This window comes from Papio anubis, chromosome 4 (assembly GCF_008728515.1).
Source record: "Papio anubis isolate 15944 chromosome 4, Panubis1.0, whole genome shotgun sequence".
NCBI lineage: Eukaryota > Metazoa > Chordata > Mammalia > Primates > Cercopithecidae > Papio > Papio anubis.
The window spans coordinates 141,413,366-141,428,093 of NC_044979.1; the positions used below are offsets into that span (position 1 = coordinate 141,413,366).

General features: G+C 54.8%; 1 protein-coding gene across 1 annotated transcript; it reads right to left on the reverse strand.

Moving 5' to 3' along the window:
- Positions 1-246: 246 nt before the first annotated feature.
- Positions 247-13,153, reverse strand: NPTX2 (neuronal pentraxin 2). Its single transcript, XM_003895725.4, has 5 exons — positions 12,556-13,153; positions 10,647-10,863; positions 5,321-5,565; positions 2,827-3,006; positions 247-1,710 (listed from the first exon to the last, which is right to left on the reverse strand). The coding sequence occupies exons 1-5, from the start codon at positions 12,979-12,981 to the stop codon at positions 1,483-1,485; spliced, it is 1,296 nt and encodes a 431-aa protein (XP_003895774.1). The 5' UTR covers positions 12,982-13,153; the 3' UTR covers positions 247-1,482.
- Positions 13,154-14,728: the final 1,575 nt, after the last annotated feature.

Genomic DNA, 14,728 nt, shown 5'->3' on the forward strand with positions numbered 1-14,728 from the left:
AAGACAGGGGTGGGCTGGGGACAAGAAGCCCGGGCACAGCCTGCCAGGCACCCGCAGCGTGAGCCAGGCATTGAAACAGGAAGGATGGACGGCCGGACCACACCCTCCTCTAACCATCCTCAGCATCCCCAAACCCACCAGATGCAGGCTCCGGCAAACCAGAGCCATCATCCTTCTGCCAGAAGTTGCAAAGCCCTACCCCTTCCCACCTTCGCCCTTAGAACATGAGGAAGACAAACACAGAAGCATCTTTCAGTGCACTTTAATCGAAATTCCGTCATCAGAAGAGTTCTCGTAGCATACAATGTCAGGATGGGCATGTCGACTTGGTCCTACAAATGGAATATCCACAGATTTGCACTTCAAACATGTTATGAAAAATAAAATATATAATATTTAGCTTTATAAATTTCCCCACTTTGTCACTTTATCTTTAAAATAAATGACTACCCCTGTCCAATACAGTGAGTAGCTTGGAGTCACTCAGCCAGTCTCCAGGCAAATGATCTCTGTTTTCTTGAGGAGTTCTGTAGGGAAATAGTTGATGAAGACAGTCCACTGCTTACAGGAATCAACATGAATTTAAAACAAGCACACTCTTCACAGTGGGCAGAACATCAGAAAATGGGAGCCTTCTTCTAATGGCTGTTCTTTTCTGTCGGGAAAAAAAAAAAACAAAAAACAAATCCTCCGAACCACACCGGATGGTTGTAAAAAGCTGCAATGGAACCTTTGGCACCAGATGAGAAGAGAGACCTTTTAATGCCATAGCTAGTGATGATTCAGTCAAAGCATCCGTCTAAGGAAGAGATGATGGGGGAAGGGGCCGGAGATCACAGCCCTTCTCCTTTCTGAGCCCCGCCCCCCCATGCCCCCTTTCCGGAGACACAGACAGCCCCTCTGCTTTGGGGAGGGCAGGGCTTTGTCTGGGCAGGCTGGGCGTTCTTCAGATGGGAAGATTCACAATGTATGGAACACAAAGGGAGAGGCCCTTTTGCAGATTGGGGGGCAGCCGCTTGCCGCGAGTTTAGTCACCAACGGGGATGCACTCAATGCACAAGGGACACGGCCACTCCAGCGGGATGGCTGCACAGCCGTGAAAGGAGACAGACAGAAGGGGTGCACAGGACACCAAGGAACTGGAGGGCGACAGGGCTCAGGCTGCAATAGCTTTACATGGGCTCTGAAGAGGGGCTGCTGGAACTGCCTCCACTTGTAGCAGGAGGGCAGAGATTCGCCCACTCGTGGCTTGGGGCATCTTCCCAGGGGACCCCGGCACTACTTCAAACAGCAACAGAATCTTGGTAGGGAACAAATCAGCCAGTGACAGACACTGCCCTAGCCCCGGTCTTAGAGATTCCTGGGGAATGAGCTCTGGCGACCCTGAGCCCCGACTGGCAAGAGTTTAAGTGGGGGAGTCAATGGCCCTGAACTTCCATGGCAACAGCCTGATCCCGGCCTCCTGGACAGAGGAGAAGGCAGCTACAAGTCAAGGAGACGCTCCTCGCACGTCTCCACGGGCCACTTGGAGGCCCCCCCGAAGACATCGACGTTATTGTCCACCCACGGGATGATGTTGCCCGGCATGTTTGTGGAGCAGTTGGCGATGTTGACAATTTCTTGTGCGCGAAGGACGCGGTCCCATATGTTGAACTGGCTGAGCTCCCCGACAAACGCCTGAGTGGCATCAAACCTACCCCCCACGGTGTCCTGGGGAATGGGAACAAGAGAGCTGCGTCAGGGCTGGCTCACAAGTCCCCCTGCACACGGGGTACAGACAGGAGATTTGGGCATTTCTCTGATGCCCCCCCAGCTCTGACCAACACTACCTGTTTCTGCAGGTTCTGAAGCTCCCAGGCCTGTCAGAACTGGGAGGTGGCATTGCTCAAATCTCCCCATTTTACACAGGGGAAACTGAGGCTGGTAAGGGGAGATACTGCTCAAAGTCCCAAAGCCAGGATCACAGCCAGGTCTCATGACTCCCAGTCCCTCCCAGAGGAGATGTAGCAGGGGAAATTGAGGGAGGAGTGGGCCAAGGAGGAACCAGACTCAAAGCCCCCCAGTGCACCTGGCATCTGCTCCCCACTGTCCATCATCAAAAACCCACACACAGACTGAAATGCCAACACTTATCTGTTCTAGACCAGACAGCCAGCTCAGCCATTCCCTCCCCTAGATGGTAAGTTTCTTGAGGGCGCTTTGAGGTGCCACCCTTTCCTCCCTGTCTCCCCCATGGGCTGAGCACCCAGCATGGATTACCTAAGTGCCCCTTGCTGGGTATCACGGTGGAGACCCTGAGCAGGTACTCCTGGAAGACACCAGCCCCACAATCCTGAGTCAGTCCCACGAGCACTCCAGGAGACTCCCTCACTCAGCCTCCTCCCAGACAGAAGCTGGAGCCTGTGTCACGAGATGACCCATGACCACAGGGACACTCACACCCCTCTGTGCCAGGTTCTATTTGGAATCTGTTTGAACCACACCCACCTGGTCCCTGCCATGCAGGCCATATCCCCACGCCCAAACTCTGACCACAGGACAGCAAGGGCCAGGCTGCTGGGGTTCTCGCTCCCCCAACCTGGCTGTCAGGACACTGTGGCCAGGTCTGTGGGGCCAACAGCTGGGGCCAGGAGCGGGAACAGCTGCAGGCCTGGCCTCGTGCTGCTCGGTTAGCCCCTCCTTGCACCATTCCTGGAAGGGTGCACGGCCACCCTGCACCCACCTGCGCCCACCTGCACCCACCCTGCGCCTACCTGTGTCCACCCACACCCACCTTGCACCCACCTGCACCTGCTCTGCACCTGCCCTGTGCCCACCTGCACCCACCTGCTCTTGCCCAAGGATCAGCACTCCCCCAGGCTTGATGGGGTGCCAGGGAGCCAGGTTCTCCCCAGTGCCCAGCTTCTCTCCATCCTGGAACGCCTCCCACATGCCATCCCGTGTCGTCCAGGTAACACAGATGTGGTGCCACTTGCCATCACTGACAAACAGGGGCAGCTGCGCAACCTGCGGGCAGCAATGTGCAGGTAAGGACCTGCTGGGCCCATGCCCACGGGGTTCACCAGGGCAGGAAACAGGAAGGACACCCCGCAATCCCCCTGGGCCACACTGCTCCTCCTGTCACCTGGGGTCATACGTGGAGAACATGAAAAGGGGCAGCCTCGGTGGAAACCCTGACCCCAGAGCGGCCCTCACATTAATGGGATACCCTTGGTGCCTGGCGTGGCTGACAGCCGAGCAGATGTGAGGGTCAACACCCCCACGCTGGCCCCGAGCTCTCCATGCCAGAGAACCTCGGGAAGTCAGGGCTCCACTGGGCCAGTCTCCTTGGAAAACAGACCAGAGATCCTCATTTCTCATGCCAAGTCCCAAACCTCCATGGTGGCATGCAGGGATCTGTCTGTGTGCTGGGGGTGTCCCCTGTCCTCCCTGCATAGTGGCACGTGTGAGTATCTGTGTGAGCAGGGAGCTCACAGACAGCACGAGGAACTGGGGGGAGGACGCTGCCACCGGCCGGATCCCTGGCGGTCCTGCAAGCACTTTCCATGCGGGCTCGCCTGTGAACCAGCCTGTGAACCACCGCGTTGTTGCCACTGGTCTCCTAGCAACCTGAAGCCTCCCTCCCAGGAATTCGATGTTTACAAGCAGTCCAAACCCAGAGGATAACAAGGCTCTCAGCCCCACTATGTCCTAGGGTGTTATTTAGAACAATTAACTCCTGGTTTAGGCAAGGGGGTCTATCTAGGAGGAGCCCAGCAGGCTGATGCCACAGCATTTCTTAAACTTCGACAAACTCCACCCAGGGCAGTTCAGTGAAGACAAACAGAGTGAGGGACTGAACTGCCCCCACCTCCACCAGGGGTGGTCCGGGTGGCAGGGAGTTTGCATAGTCACTCAAATGCCCAAATCAGGCCAAGTTCTGAGAATCCTCTTTTTGTTATATGAAGTCTGCCATTAGAATGAAAGTTTGGAAGTAGGGCTGTGAGAGGTCCCCAGGAGGCCCAAAGTGGACTTTTTTTATTTTTTAAGAGACAGGGTATCACTCTGTCACCTAGGCTGGAGTATAGTGGTGCGATCATAGTTCATTGCAGCCTCGACATCCTGGGCTCAAACTCATCCTTCTGCCGCAGCCTCCCGAGTAGCTGGAACTACAGGTGCACACCACCACACCTAGCTAACTTTTTAATTTTTTGTAGAGAAGGGATCTTGCTACGTTGCCCAGGCTGCTCTCAAACTCCTGGGCTCAAGCGATTCTCCTGCCTCGGCCTCCCAACGCACTGGGATTACAGGCATGAGCTCCCATGCCCGGCTCTTGGAGCAGATCTCTTGAGAAGACCGCTCCTGAATGCCAAAACCAAGCAGTCTATTAAGAAGGGGCATTTGCTTTGGAAAGGCGATACTAAGGGTATATATAACAGGTCAGCAGTGGCCATGGGCTGGGGCTGGGATCAGAGCTAACTATGAAGGGGTATAAGGGGGTTTTGGGGGGCAATGGAACTGTTTTATATTTTTTCATCGTGGTGGTGGTTACACAACTGTGTGCCTTTGTTAAAACTTCCTGAATTGTACATTAAAATGGGTACATTTCCTGTAATCCCAGCACTTTGGGAGGCCGAGATGGGCGGATTATGAGGTCAGGAGATAGAGACCATCCTGGCTAACATGGTGAAACCCCGTCTCTACTAAAAAATACAAAAAACTAGCCGGGCGAGGTGGCGGGCGCCTGTAGTCCCAGCTACTCGGGAGGCTGAGGCAGGAGAATGGCGGGAACTCGGGGGGCGGAGGTTGCAGTGAGCTGAGATCGGGTCACTGCACTCCAGCCTGGGTGACAGAGCAAGACTCCGTCTCAAAAAAAAAAAAAAAAAATGGGTACATTTTGCTGTATATAAATCATATCTCTAGAAACCTGATCCCCACCAAAATATGCTCGTGAGGAATGTCTTACACTGAGACACATATGCCCCCTTAATCAGTGTGGACCTGGGGAACAGCCCTCACTGACCGGCCTGAGGTCCTCTCTCAATCCAGGCTGCACACGGAGACCTGCTCCTTCTGCCCTTCCACAGCCTAGGTGCCTGGACCTTCTGCCGGTTCGTGGCTGGACTCACAGCTCAGACCCCCACAAGCTGCAGCTGCCCCTCCCTGCCCCGCTCCTGCGAGCCACCCAGCGTGTACAAAGCTATCCCCACCTCCAGGAGGACAGCCCCGCAGTCCCACGTCTGGGCCCGTTTGGTGTGGCGAGGACGGCCGGGGTGGGGACTGTGGCTCCCTCTGCCGCGTGATGGGTTCCGGGGAGGGTGGCGGTGCAGGCGGGCCTCACCTTGTCATTGATGAGCAGCTCGATGGGGTTGTTACCCCACTCGATCAGCACGATCTCGTTGGCCTGCCCCGGCACCGCGTAGGAGAAGGGGGTGCCAATGCCCGGCGAGGCGCTGGACCGCAGCCACAGGCAGATGGTGAAGGCGTACAGCTCGGGCAGCGTCTTCTTGATCTTGCCGTATAGGTAGTTGGTGCGGAGCGGGAGGGACACCTTGAACGCATCTGGCGACTTAAAGGCGCTGTTGCCTGGGGGTGGGGAGGAAGAGAGGCCAGCAGCGCGTTAGGCCACCCACTCCCCCCACCCACCAGCACTGCCCAGAGCCACGTCTTGCTAGATCCTCAAGAAGGTCCCTCACACAGCCTTGCTGGACCCTCCAGCAAGTGACCAAAGACCGCTCCATGCCAGCCACTGATAAAAGGCTGAAGTCCAGCAGGATTCAGGACACGAGAAGGAGTCCTTGTCCTTAGGGAGCTTACATTAGGGCGGGGAAGGTGACATGAAACCAGCAGCAGGTATGCGAGGGAAGGCCAGGCGGGGGCTCCGGCTAAGACGGGGAGTGGCCGGGGGAGGGAAGGCAGAGGATGCAGGGAAGGCCTGGAAAGACCTGCAGAAGAGAACCCCAGACCCCAAGGACGCCCAGGAAAGGGAGGAAAAGGAAGATGTGGTGGGCACTGCGTGGGGCACGTTAGAGAATTTAGCTCCATCTTTTAGGACAGGAAAAGAGGCCTCTTGAAATCTAGAAGAAAAAATGTTCTTGGATGGGTGTGGTGGCTCACACCTATATAATACCAGCATTTTGGGAGGCCGAGCAGGAGGATCGCTTGTGGCCAAGAGTTCGAGACCAGCCTATGCAACATAGCAAGACCCCGTCTCTACAAAAAATTAAAAAATTAGCCAAGTGCAGTGGCTCATGCCTATAATCCCAGTGCTTTGGGAGGCTGAGGTGGGAGGACTGCTTGAGCCCAGGAGTTCGAGAACAGCCTGGGCAACACGGCAAGACCTCATCTCTACAAAAAATATAAAAATTAGCTGGGCAGAGTGGCACACACCTGTGGTTCCACCTACTCGGGAGGCTGAGGTAGGGATCACTTGAGCCCAGGAGGTCCAGGCTGCAGTGAGCTATGACTGCATCACTGCACTCCCACCTGGGTGACAGAGGCTCTGTCTCAAAAAAAGAAAAGAAAAGAAAAGAAAAAGCTCTGGTTCCTTCTAGTTAATACTCTCTTTTCACAAGTCATATTAGATGACTAGAAAGCTTGAGGAAGGAGCAGAGGAAAGGTAGATTTAATTTTCTTGTGTTAAGCCAGAAACTGCTTCCTTAGCCACATCTTATCACTTCAGATATTTGCTTGAAATCTTGGCAGGATCTAGGAACTCTGGACTTGGGCTTAGAAGAAGGAATTCTTACAGGGATCCAGGAACCCAATAAACACTTGTCGAGTGAGTGAGTCTGTGTCACTCCTCACAGGAAAGAATTACCACTGCCGAGGCGAAGGAGTCAGACTCCCGGGTCTTGACTCCACAACTTAACTCAGAAGTGGCTTTTTGCTCTAAATCCCTGATGAAAAGCACTTTGCTCTTTTCCTCCTCAAGAGAAGATTGAGTTTATTGATCATTTCCTGTCGTCTGGAGCCAGTGGGAGGCAGGGGAACCAAACCGCAGGGTGTCTGTCCTCATTTAGGGGGACACACCTGGCCAGAGCCTTGGCCCTTCCAGACCTTCCTGGAATTGGTGAGAATCCACCGGCCACCCCTATGTCATTGGCGCTTCTAAAATCCTTGAAAACAAATTCTAGAATGGGTTTACATAATTTCCAATGCAGCCTTGGTTGAAGTTCAAAATTAAGTAAACCACAGCAGCAGCCCTTATCCAGGCATCACAGATCCCAAAGTTTGTAGGACACTGATTGTGCCAGCTGTCATGGCAAAGGCTGCCCTCTTATTTGAGAACCAGACCCTGCCGCTTGAAGGAATCTAAACGCCCTTCACTCATTCAACAAGTGTTGGTTAAGCATCCACAAGGGCTCAGACAGTCTCTGAGGCCATCAGAGACAGGCGGGCTCTCTGAAGCCAGAACTGCCTGTGTCACTATGGAGTTAAATCAGTCCCTTCTGCAGAACATGAGCCAGAATAAACTTTTCTCCACCACAATCCCCCAAACTCATTTTCCCTCAGAGTGAATAATACACATGAAAGGCTCTCAGGGGCCACAGTTCACATCTATCTAAGGAGGGTTTCTGCAAAGGAGCACAGCAGAACCCACTATCCCCTTTCTAACTTCTCTGGAACAGGCAGTGTGTACATTCTAGAATCTGGGCTTCACATGTTGCGTGTACTCACATCTGCCGGTGGTGGTCTCCTGATTGCTCCTGACCTCCTAAGGATGGGCACCTCTCGATGCCACTGCGGAGCTGCTGGGCACCTGGTGAGGGCTGGGAAGATCTGCTCACCCAGGAAGCCAAGGGGCCAGGCCAGAGTGAAAGCTGGGACTAGTCCCTCATTAGGCTGAAAAGCAAAACTGAGAGAGAGAACCAGAATGTTCCTACTCTCCCATTTTTGCAGGTTGCATAGTTGAGGCTCGGAGGCTCGGTGAAGTGAGGTGACGTATCCAAGGTCACACAGCTAGTGAATGACAAGCCAGGGGCCACAAGTCCCTCTTTCCAAGACACGTAGGCACTCGCACTTAATCTTCAAGTGGCAAATGACCATGTCCTTAATGAAGGCATCATTGTCTAATAAAGAGAAATCGCTGCTATACTTGCGGGAGGGCAGCCTTGCCAATCTGATACGACTGTGTGGGTAATACTGTCAGCTTGGTGACAACAGATAGGTTTAATTAGAGCTGGGAGAGCCGAGGGGCAGAGGAGGGGGCCTGTACCCTGAGAGCCAGTGCCTTTTATTTAAATAAAACAGCTTGGTGGTTTGGAGGAAACTTGGTTAAAACCAATTAAGGAATTAAAAGGCCTGACCAATAAATCAAACACTGCAGGTGGCGGAAAGGTTCAGCAGGGGGTGGGCAGCCTGGGGCTGGAAGAGATGCAGCTTTGGTTTTCTCAGCAGCAACATTTATTTCAACACTGAGCCAGGCGGTGCCTGGACAGCTGGCCCGGACTCTGGAGGCCCTTGCAGAGGAGCAGGTCTTGCAGCACAGAAAAGCAAGCAACCCGGGGCCCCAGGCGGCAGGGGCGTCCATATGCCAGGGGTCAGGTGTTTGCTGGGGGCTCCAAGGAGACTCGATCCAGCAGGGCTGAGGCCCACACACTGCTCCAGGCTGCAGCCTCCATTACTCCTCTGTGGGCTCCACCCACTTCACTCCCAGCTCTGCAATCTGCTGGCGACGTGAACGCAGGCATCACTTCAGCTCTCTGACTTGAGTCCCTCGTCTGAACTAATACCTACCTTGCAGGGTCGTGGCAGGGGTTACAAAATGCCAAGTGTGCAACTCACAGCTGAGCATCTGGTCCCCAAGGGGTGGAGGCTGATGGACCAAAGGCCAGAATCTCCCCACCAAGGCCCCCTGCCTGTCATGAGGTTGAGGTCTAGCTACTCGGGACTCAGTTGGATGTGTCTAAGAAACTTGGCATCGTTTCCAATCATAGTACATTTGGGGGGCTGGGCGTTTACACATCTCTCTACAATTGTCACAAACAGGACAAATATAAACTCAGAATTGCCCAGAAGATAAACTGGTCTGCAGATGATCACTTTCCTTAAAGCACATCCCAGAGCTGAGTTGGTGGAGCTTACAGAAGGATTCTAGATTTCCCATGGCAGGGTGAAGAGAGACTGAGCTGCCTCTCTGGGGTGCATAAATGGCCAGCAGGGTTTTTGCCCTCGTAGAGGTGAGCTTCCCCTCTGTGCCAGACGAGCTCTGAGGGCTTTCTGGGAAACTAAAGGATCAACAGTCAGGCTGGCGGGGTCTGAGTCCGGACTGTTTCTTTCTGGCTGGTAACGGACAGGCTGGGGACGAAAGGGACAGTCACGAAGTGGCAGCTTCTGGGTGGCCAAAGCCGTGATGATTGCTTACCTTAGGAGTAAGCCCAGTGAAATGACATCGGCCTTGAGTCAGAGAAAGAGAAGGGGGAGGTGCAGGTTGATGTGACTGTCACTGTTTACCAGCTAGTGGCCCAGGCCCCACTTTGGGCCCCTCTCCCCAAAAGATACATGTCCCGCTGAGAACGGATTGTTTTTCTCATCTATGAAACGGGTATACCAGGAGTCTGAGCTCCCACCTGGCATGACTGAGGCTCTGGCTCAGGATTCTGCTGTTAACCCACCTCCTTGTGGCAACTTGGCCACTGTGTAGAGGGAGATTTACAGCCATCAAAGTCTCTCACAGAGCCCTCCTCCCGTTCCACAGCTCCCCTTTCGAGAGACAAACTACCTTTAGTGTACCAGGTCCATAGCCCTGGCCGTCCTGAGGATCCACTGTGGCTCAGGCAGGGTCCACGGAGTCACGCTCACCTGTGCCTAGATGCTCCCTCCTCCTGTCATGGGAGGAGGGTCACAGCGGCGACCGCTTTACCTTCAGGGATGGCTCCTGAGGCCACCCAGCAACAGAGGGGAGACAGAGAGGAAGATGTCTTGGAAACTCAAGAATCTAACAGGTAAGCCATACTCACCTTTTTCTGAGAAGGGCAAGGAAGAAAAGATGGGTTTTTCTGGAGGACGAGACTGGGAAAGGGATGAAAGAGACCTGTGGCTTGTGGATGCTGGCTGTAAAATGGAACAGTCACACCAGCCCCTTCTCCATCTGCCCCACCACGGTCAAAGTCATTGGATGTTCTGCTATTGGCCATCCTCCTATCAGTGGATGGAACGGAGTCACGGGGAAGTGGCTTCATCAGGTTAGTGCATCTGGGAAAATGCCAGTCCTATAAACACCCACTACGGGCAAACCTACAACTTCACAGCCAAGCCACCCAGTGGTTTGGGGCTTGATGATGCAATCTGAATTATCCCCGATCCCTCCCTCTCTGTCTCCTGTAGGAGAAACTTACTCACCACAGTGTGAGCAGAGAAGAGAAAGATATGCAGAATCTGCTGCCAGGACTAGTTAAGAAGGGACTGAAATGCCCCTGTGGTTGCTTATTGAAGTTGGTCCCGGGCACATTCGCTTTTCCCTGGATAATGCCAGTGGGGCTGGGGGCTGGCAGCTCATTCCTGAGATGACCATGCTCAGTCACCTTTATTATTTGCTTACACACCCAGGAACCAGGCCCATGTGGTGTCACAACCCCTGCTGTCCGTCAACTGGAATCACATGTCTGACCACAAGTGGTGAAAATCAGGCCACTCCCAGACAGAGAAACAGGCCAGGCACACACCTCGCTCCAGCTCGGTGACCCTCTGCAGCAGCGCGTTCAGGGTGCTCTCGGTCTTCTGCCGGTGAGCAGACGTCTCATTGTGCAGCAGGGACTTCTCGTCCTCCAGCTCTGCCACCTTGCGCAGAAGCTGCCTCTCCAGCTCCCCCAGCCGCCGCTGGAGCACCTCGCGGAAGTCGCCGGGCAGCCCAGCATTGGACATGTTTGCTCTGAGCTGGTGCTTTCAGCCACCGGGGAGAAGGGAGGAGCACAGAAACAGTTAAAAAGAAATTGTGAAATGTAGCTGTGATGGCCCGACCACATAGGGAGAAGCTTCCAAAACTAAGAACTGAATCGTGCCACTGGCAGGCAGGGGAGCATCTCACTGATGCTTTTTTGGTATGGAAAAGATTTCAAAGTCAGACAAGAATTACTTTGCTGCAATATTTGAAACTTGTGAATCTCATTTTCCCTTCTCAAAAAGCCGTTTTTCTCCTCTTACTAAAAAGTCAACATTCTAACCAACACCTATAATTCTATGTTGGGTAGAGACCAAAACGCAGTTCTAGGATTTTTTTCCTTTTTTAAGAGTAAATCGATGGTTACACAAAGCCAAGGAGCTTTCACCTACAAATGAAAACAGCTCCCAAGTTCCGGTCTGGCATGAAGGTAAGTAACTATGCATGCAGAGATGTTTCTGGAAAATGACAGATCTAAAACGTTGCTATTCTGAACTCCAGCAATCTTTGTTTTTAATGCTGTTTCTAAATCCTCACTTCCTATTTCTTTTTCTCCTCTACCATCATGTGGTTCTGGAGGCTGTGGCAGGCTGCCTGCCCATAAGTTCATGGCAAGCTACTTACCCTTCTCCACAAAGTGTTCCAAATTGTGAAATGCACATAATGGGATCTGCCTCGCGCCATTCATTGTTCCAAGGATTAAAAAATTAAATAATGTGCCTGACTCTTATTTAGTGCTCCAGAAATGTTAGCTGTTAGCAATCACAATGAATCAGGGGATATACAGATGCTGGAAATACTGTATTCAGCTCTCACACCAAAAGAAACCCTCGAGTCATTTTTGCAATAATTACCACCTGTAATTTAAACCTAGTTTTGCTAAGAAGTATTTTCACAAAGGCTATTAGCAGCAATGTCCACACTTCTTAAAAAGGGTGGAGCCTAAAGATTAAAAATAATTGAAGATTCTTCTCTCAAAGTTCCAAACTGCACGCATCTTCCCTCCGTGGCGGGAGAGAGAGAGAAGGGAATAAGGTCCCCTCCCTTGAAGGGACCAATCCGGAAGAGCACCTTAATGTGACCCAACTCGTAGGCAGGGGAGTCTTCGAAGTTAACCAGAGGTTACCTCTAATGCGCGCTCTGGGGCCTCCGGCGACCCCCTGCGCTCGCCTCCCTGTAACCCCCACCCCCAGACTTCCGCCCCCTCTAGTCTAGCCTGACCTGATTTATAGAAAGAAACACCAGATGCCCGGGGCAGCTGACCTCTCGCGGCAGCCTCGCAGCAACCCGCACGGCCTGCGGCAGCGCATCCCGGCTCGCAGAGATTTGGACATTTGCAAGAGGACAGAGGCTACCGCGTCCCCGGGTATTTGGCGCCCGCGGCTTGACCGTCTGGGTTCGCCAGCCCGGACCTCGGGAAGTGCTCCGCGGATCCCGCTGGCAGTCCCGGCGCGCGGGGGTGGAATTTAAACGTTTCCTTCCAGCAAGAGCAGCGGTGTGGGAAGGGATACCACGCAGCGGAGTTCCCGAGCTGGATCTAGACCCCCGCCTTTCACCCTCAAGTCCAGCTCACCCCACGGACGATCACACCCTCCCCAGGGCCAGGCCCGCTTTCCCCATCCTCCTGAGTCTTCCGCCCCCCGACTCCGGAGCGACCCCATTCCAGGTCCCCCGCACTCCCCGCGGGCCGCTACCTCGAGGCTCTCCAGGCGGTCCTTGAGGGTCTGCAGCGAGCGGCTGAGCTGCTCCACGACGTGGCCGGGGTCCCGCGGCAGGTCGCCCATAGTGTCCTTGCCTGTGGCCCCTGTGCCGCGCGCCTTACCGCCCGCCAGCCCCTCGCAGCGCGCTAGCTTGCCCGTGAGCTCGCGGATGGCCTCGCGCTGCGCGCCCAGCGTCTCTTTCTGCTGCACGACGGTCTCGCGCAGCTGCAGCACAGCGGCCCGCAGCTCCTCCTCGGGACTCAGCGCGCCCCCCTGCATGGGCATCGCGGGCAGCGGGCAGCCGGCGTGCACCGCCTCCTGGGGCAGTGCAGTGCACACGAAGCGGCTGCCGGGCGCCGGGCTGTCCTGGGCCCCGGCGGCCACGGCGAGCACCACGATGGCGGCCAGCAGCGCCAGCATCCCGCTGCCGCCGCCGCGCTCAGCTCCGCATGGGCTGGCGGGCGCCGTCGGGGCGCTCCGCGGGAGGCGCCTTCACGGCTGCCAGTAGCCGCGCTGTCGTCTCGAGGGTCGCGTGCACCACCCGGCCGACGTCTCCCGCCGTCTCACAACCGCACCCTCCGCGCTGCTCTGCGCTCTGGCCCTGCCCGGTCCGCGCGCCCTTTCTTAAGCTGGGGGCCGGAGGGGGCCGGCGCGTGGGGCGCGCGCCACGAGCTCTGATTGGCTCGGCCGGGTGCGCGTCACGCAGTGGGCGGGGCGGGGCGGGGGCGCTTCCCGTTGCGCGCCTGGCGGCCGGGCGGGCGCGTGGGCCCGAGCCTGAGGCAAGAGCGCGAGGTCCCGCGCCCCACCTCAGGAAAGGAGACCTGAGGTGGAAAACGACCTTGGGGCTCTCGAGAGCCTCGGCTGGCTGTGCCCGGGCGCCCCTCGAACCCTCCCGAGGACGCGGGCGTCACAGGCTGAGGAGAAAGTGGGAACCCCTCGGTGCCCGGTGCCACTTCCTCAGGGTGGCTTCCGGCGCGGCGCTGGGCCTCTCTGTGCGTTCGCCGCGGCCCTCAGGGAGGCGTTTTCTCCAGCAGGAGCAGCCCACCAGGCGGGACTCGAACCCCTACTGCCATCGCGAGCCACCCCCGCGGCAGGCGTGGGCCACCTCGTCAAGGCCCGGCCGCCTCACTCTCGAGGCGGGAAGGAGCCGCACGACGGCCGCCTCCGGATGCAGCGGTCCCCGGGACGCGCTCCATGGCCCCGCCTCCATCCCCCGCGCCGACTCGGAAAACGCTCGGGAAGAATCCCCGGGGCCTCGGGGACCGGGACCAGGACCAGGCACCGGACGCTGACGGAAAGGCGGGGACACCCGGAGTTGACAAAGTCACAAGGCCACTCGCAGAGTCCTCGCGCGCGTGTTCATCGACTGCCCCCTGGGCGGTGACCTTATTCAGCAAGACCTGAGCTCGGGGAGCGGGGTGACATCTAACTGGAGTCATGACGATGGAGCCACGTGGTCAAACAGTGCCCCGTCCGTGTAACCAGGGGGCCTGCAGTGTCACCACTTCCTCAAAGTGAGGCCACTGACCTCAACTTCTTGGAGACAGTAGATATGAGCAGAAACCCCCAAAAGTCAGGAGCAAATTTGTTTCAGAATCTCTCTAAATCTGTGGCTTAAAACAAGTTCAGAGGGATTTTGATGCACAGCTACAGACTGAGCTGGTTTACTGCACATTTATAAATGGAAATCTTTATTTCTTTTCCTCTCTCTGTTTTTAAGAAATCCTGTTGCAAGGTCATTAATCACGTTATCCATTATACAGAAACAAATGGATTTGTCACTTGTGCGCAGAAGCCGAGGTTGATTCTGAAAGCAAATTGTATCAAAATAAATGAAATTATTATGATAATATAAACTAGACTGCAGTGATTAATCTCTAGAAACCAAATTCTGACCTGCTTTGCACATTAAACAATAGCTTCTGTTATGTAAATAGTTGTGGGGTTTACAAGGACATTATTGCTAAATTACAAGAAAAGTTCTATTCATGAAAATCTCTTCGTGGATAAAAATGAGAGACAGGAACCTGGTCTACAAGGTATCCAAAGCAGAGGACAATGGAAGTAATGATGGTCCAGGTAAGAATATTCATTAGCAGAAAAAGGTATGGATGGGAGATTTGTGGTGAGTAATGGGCTCATGTTTCTGTTAGCCTGCATCCCCAGG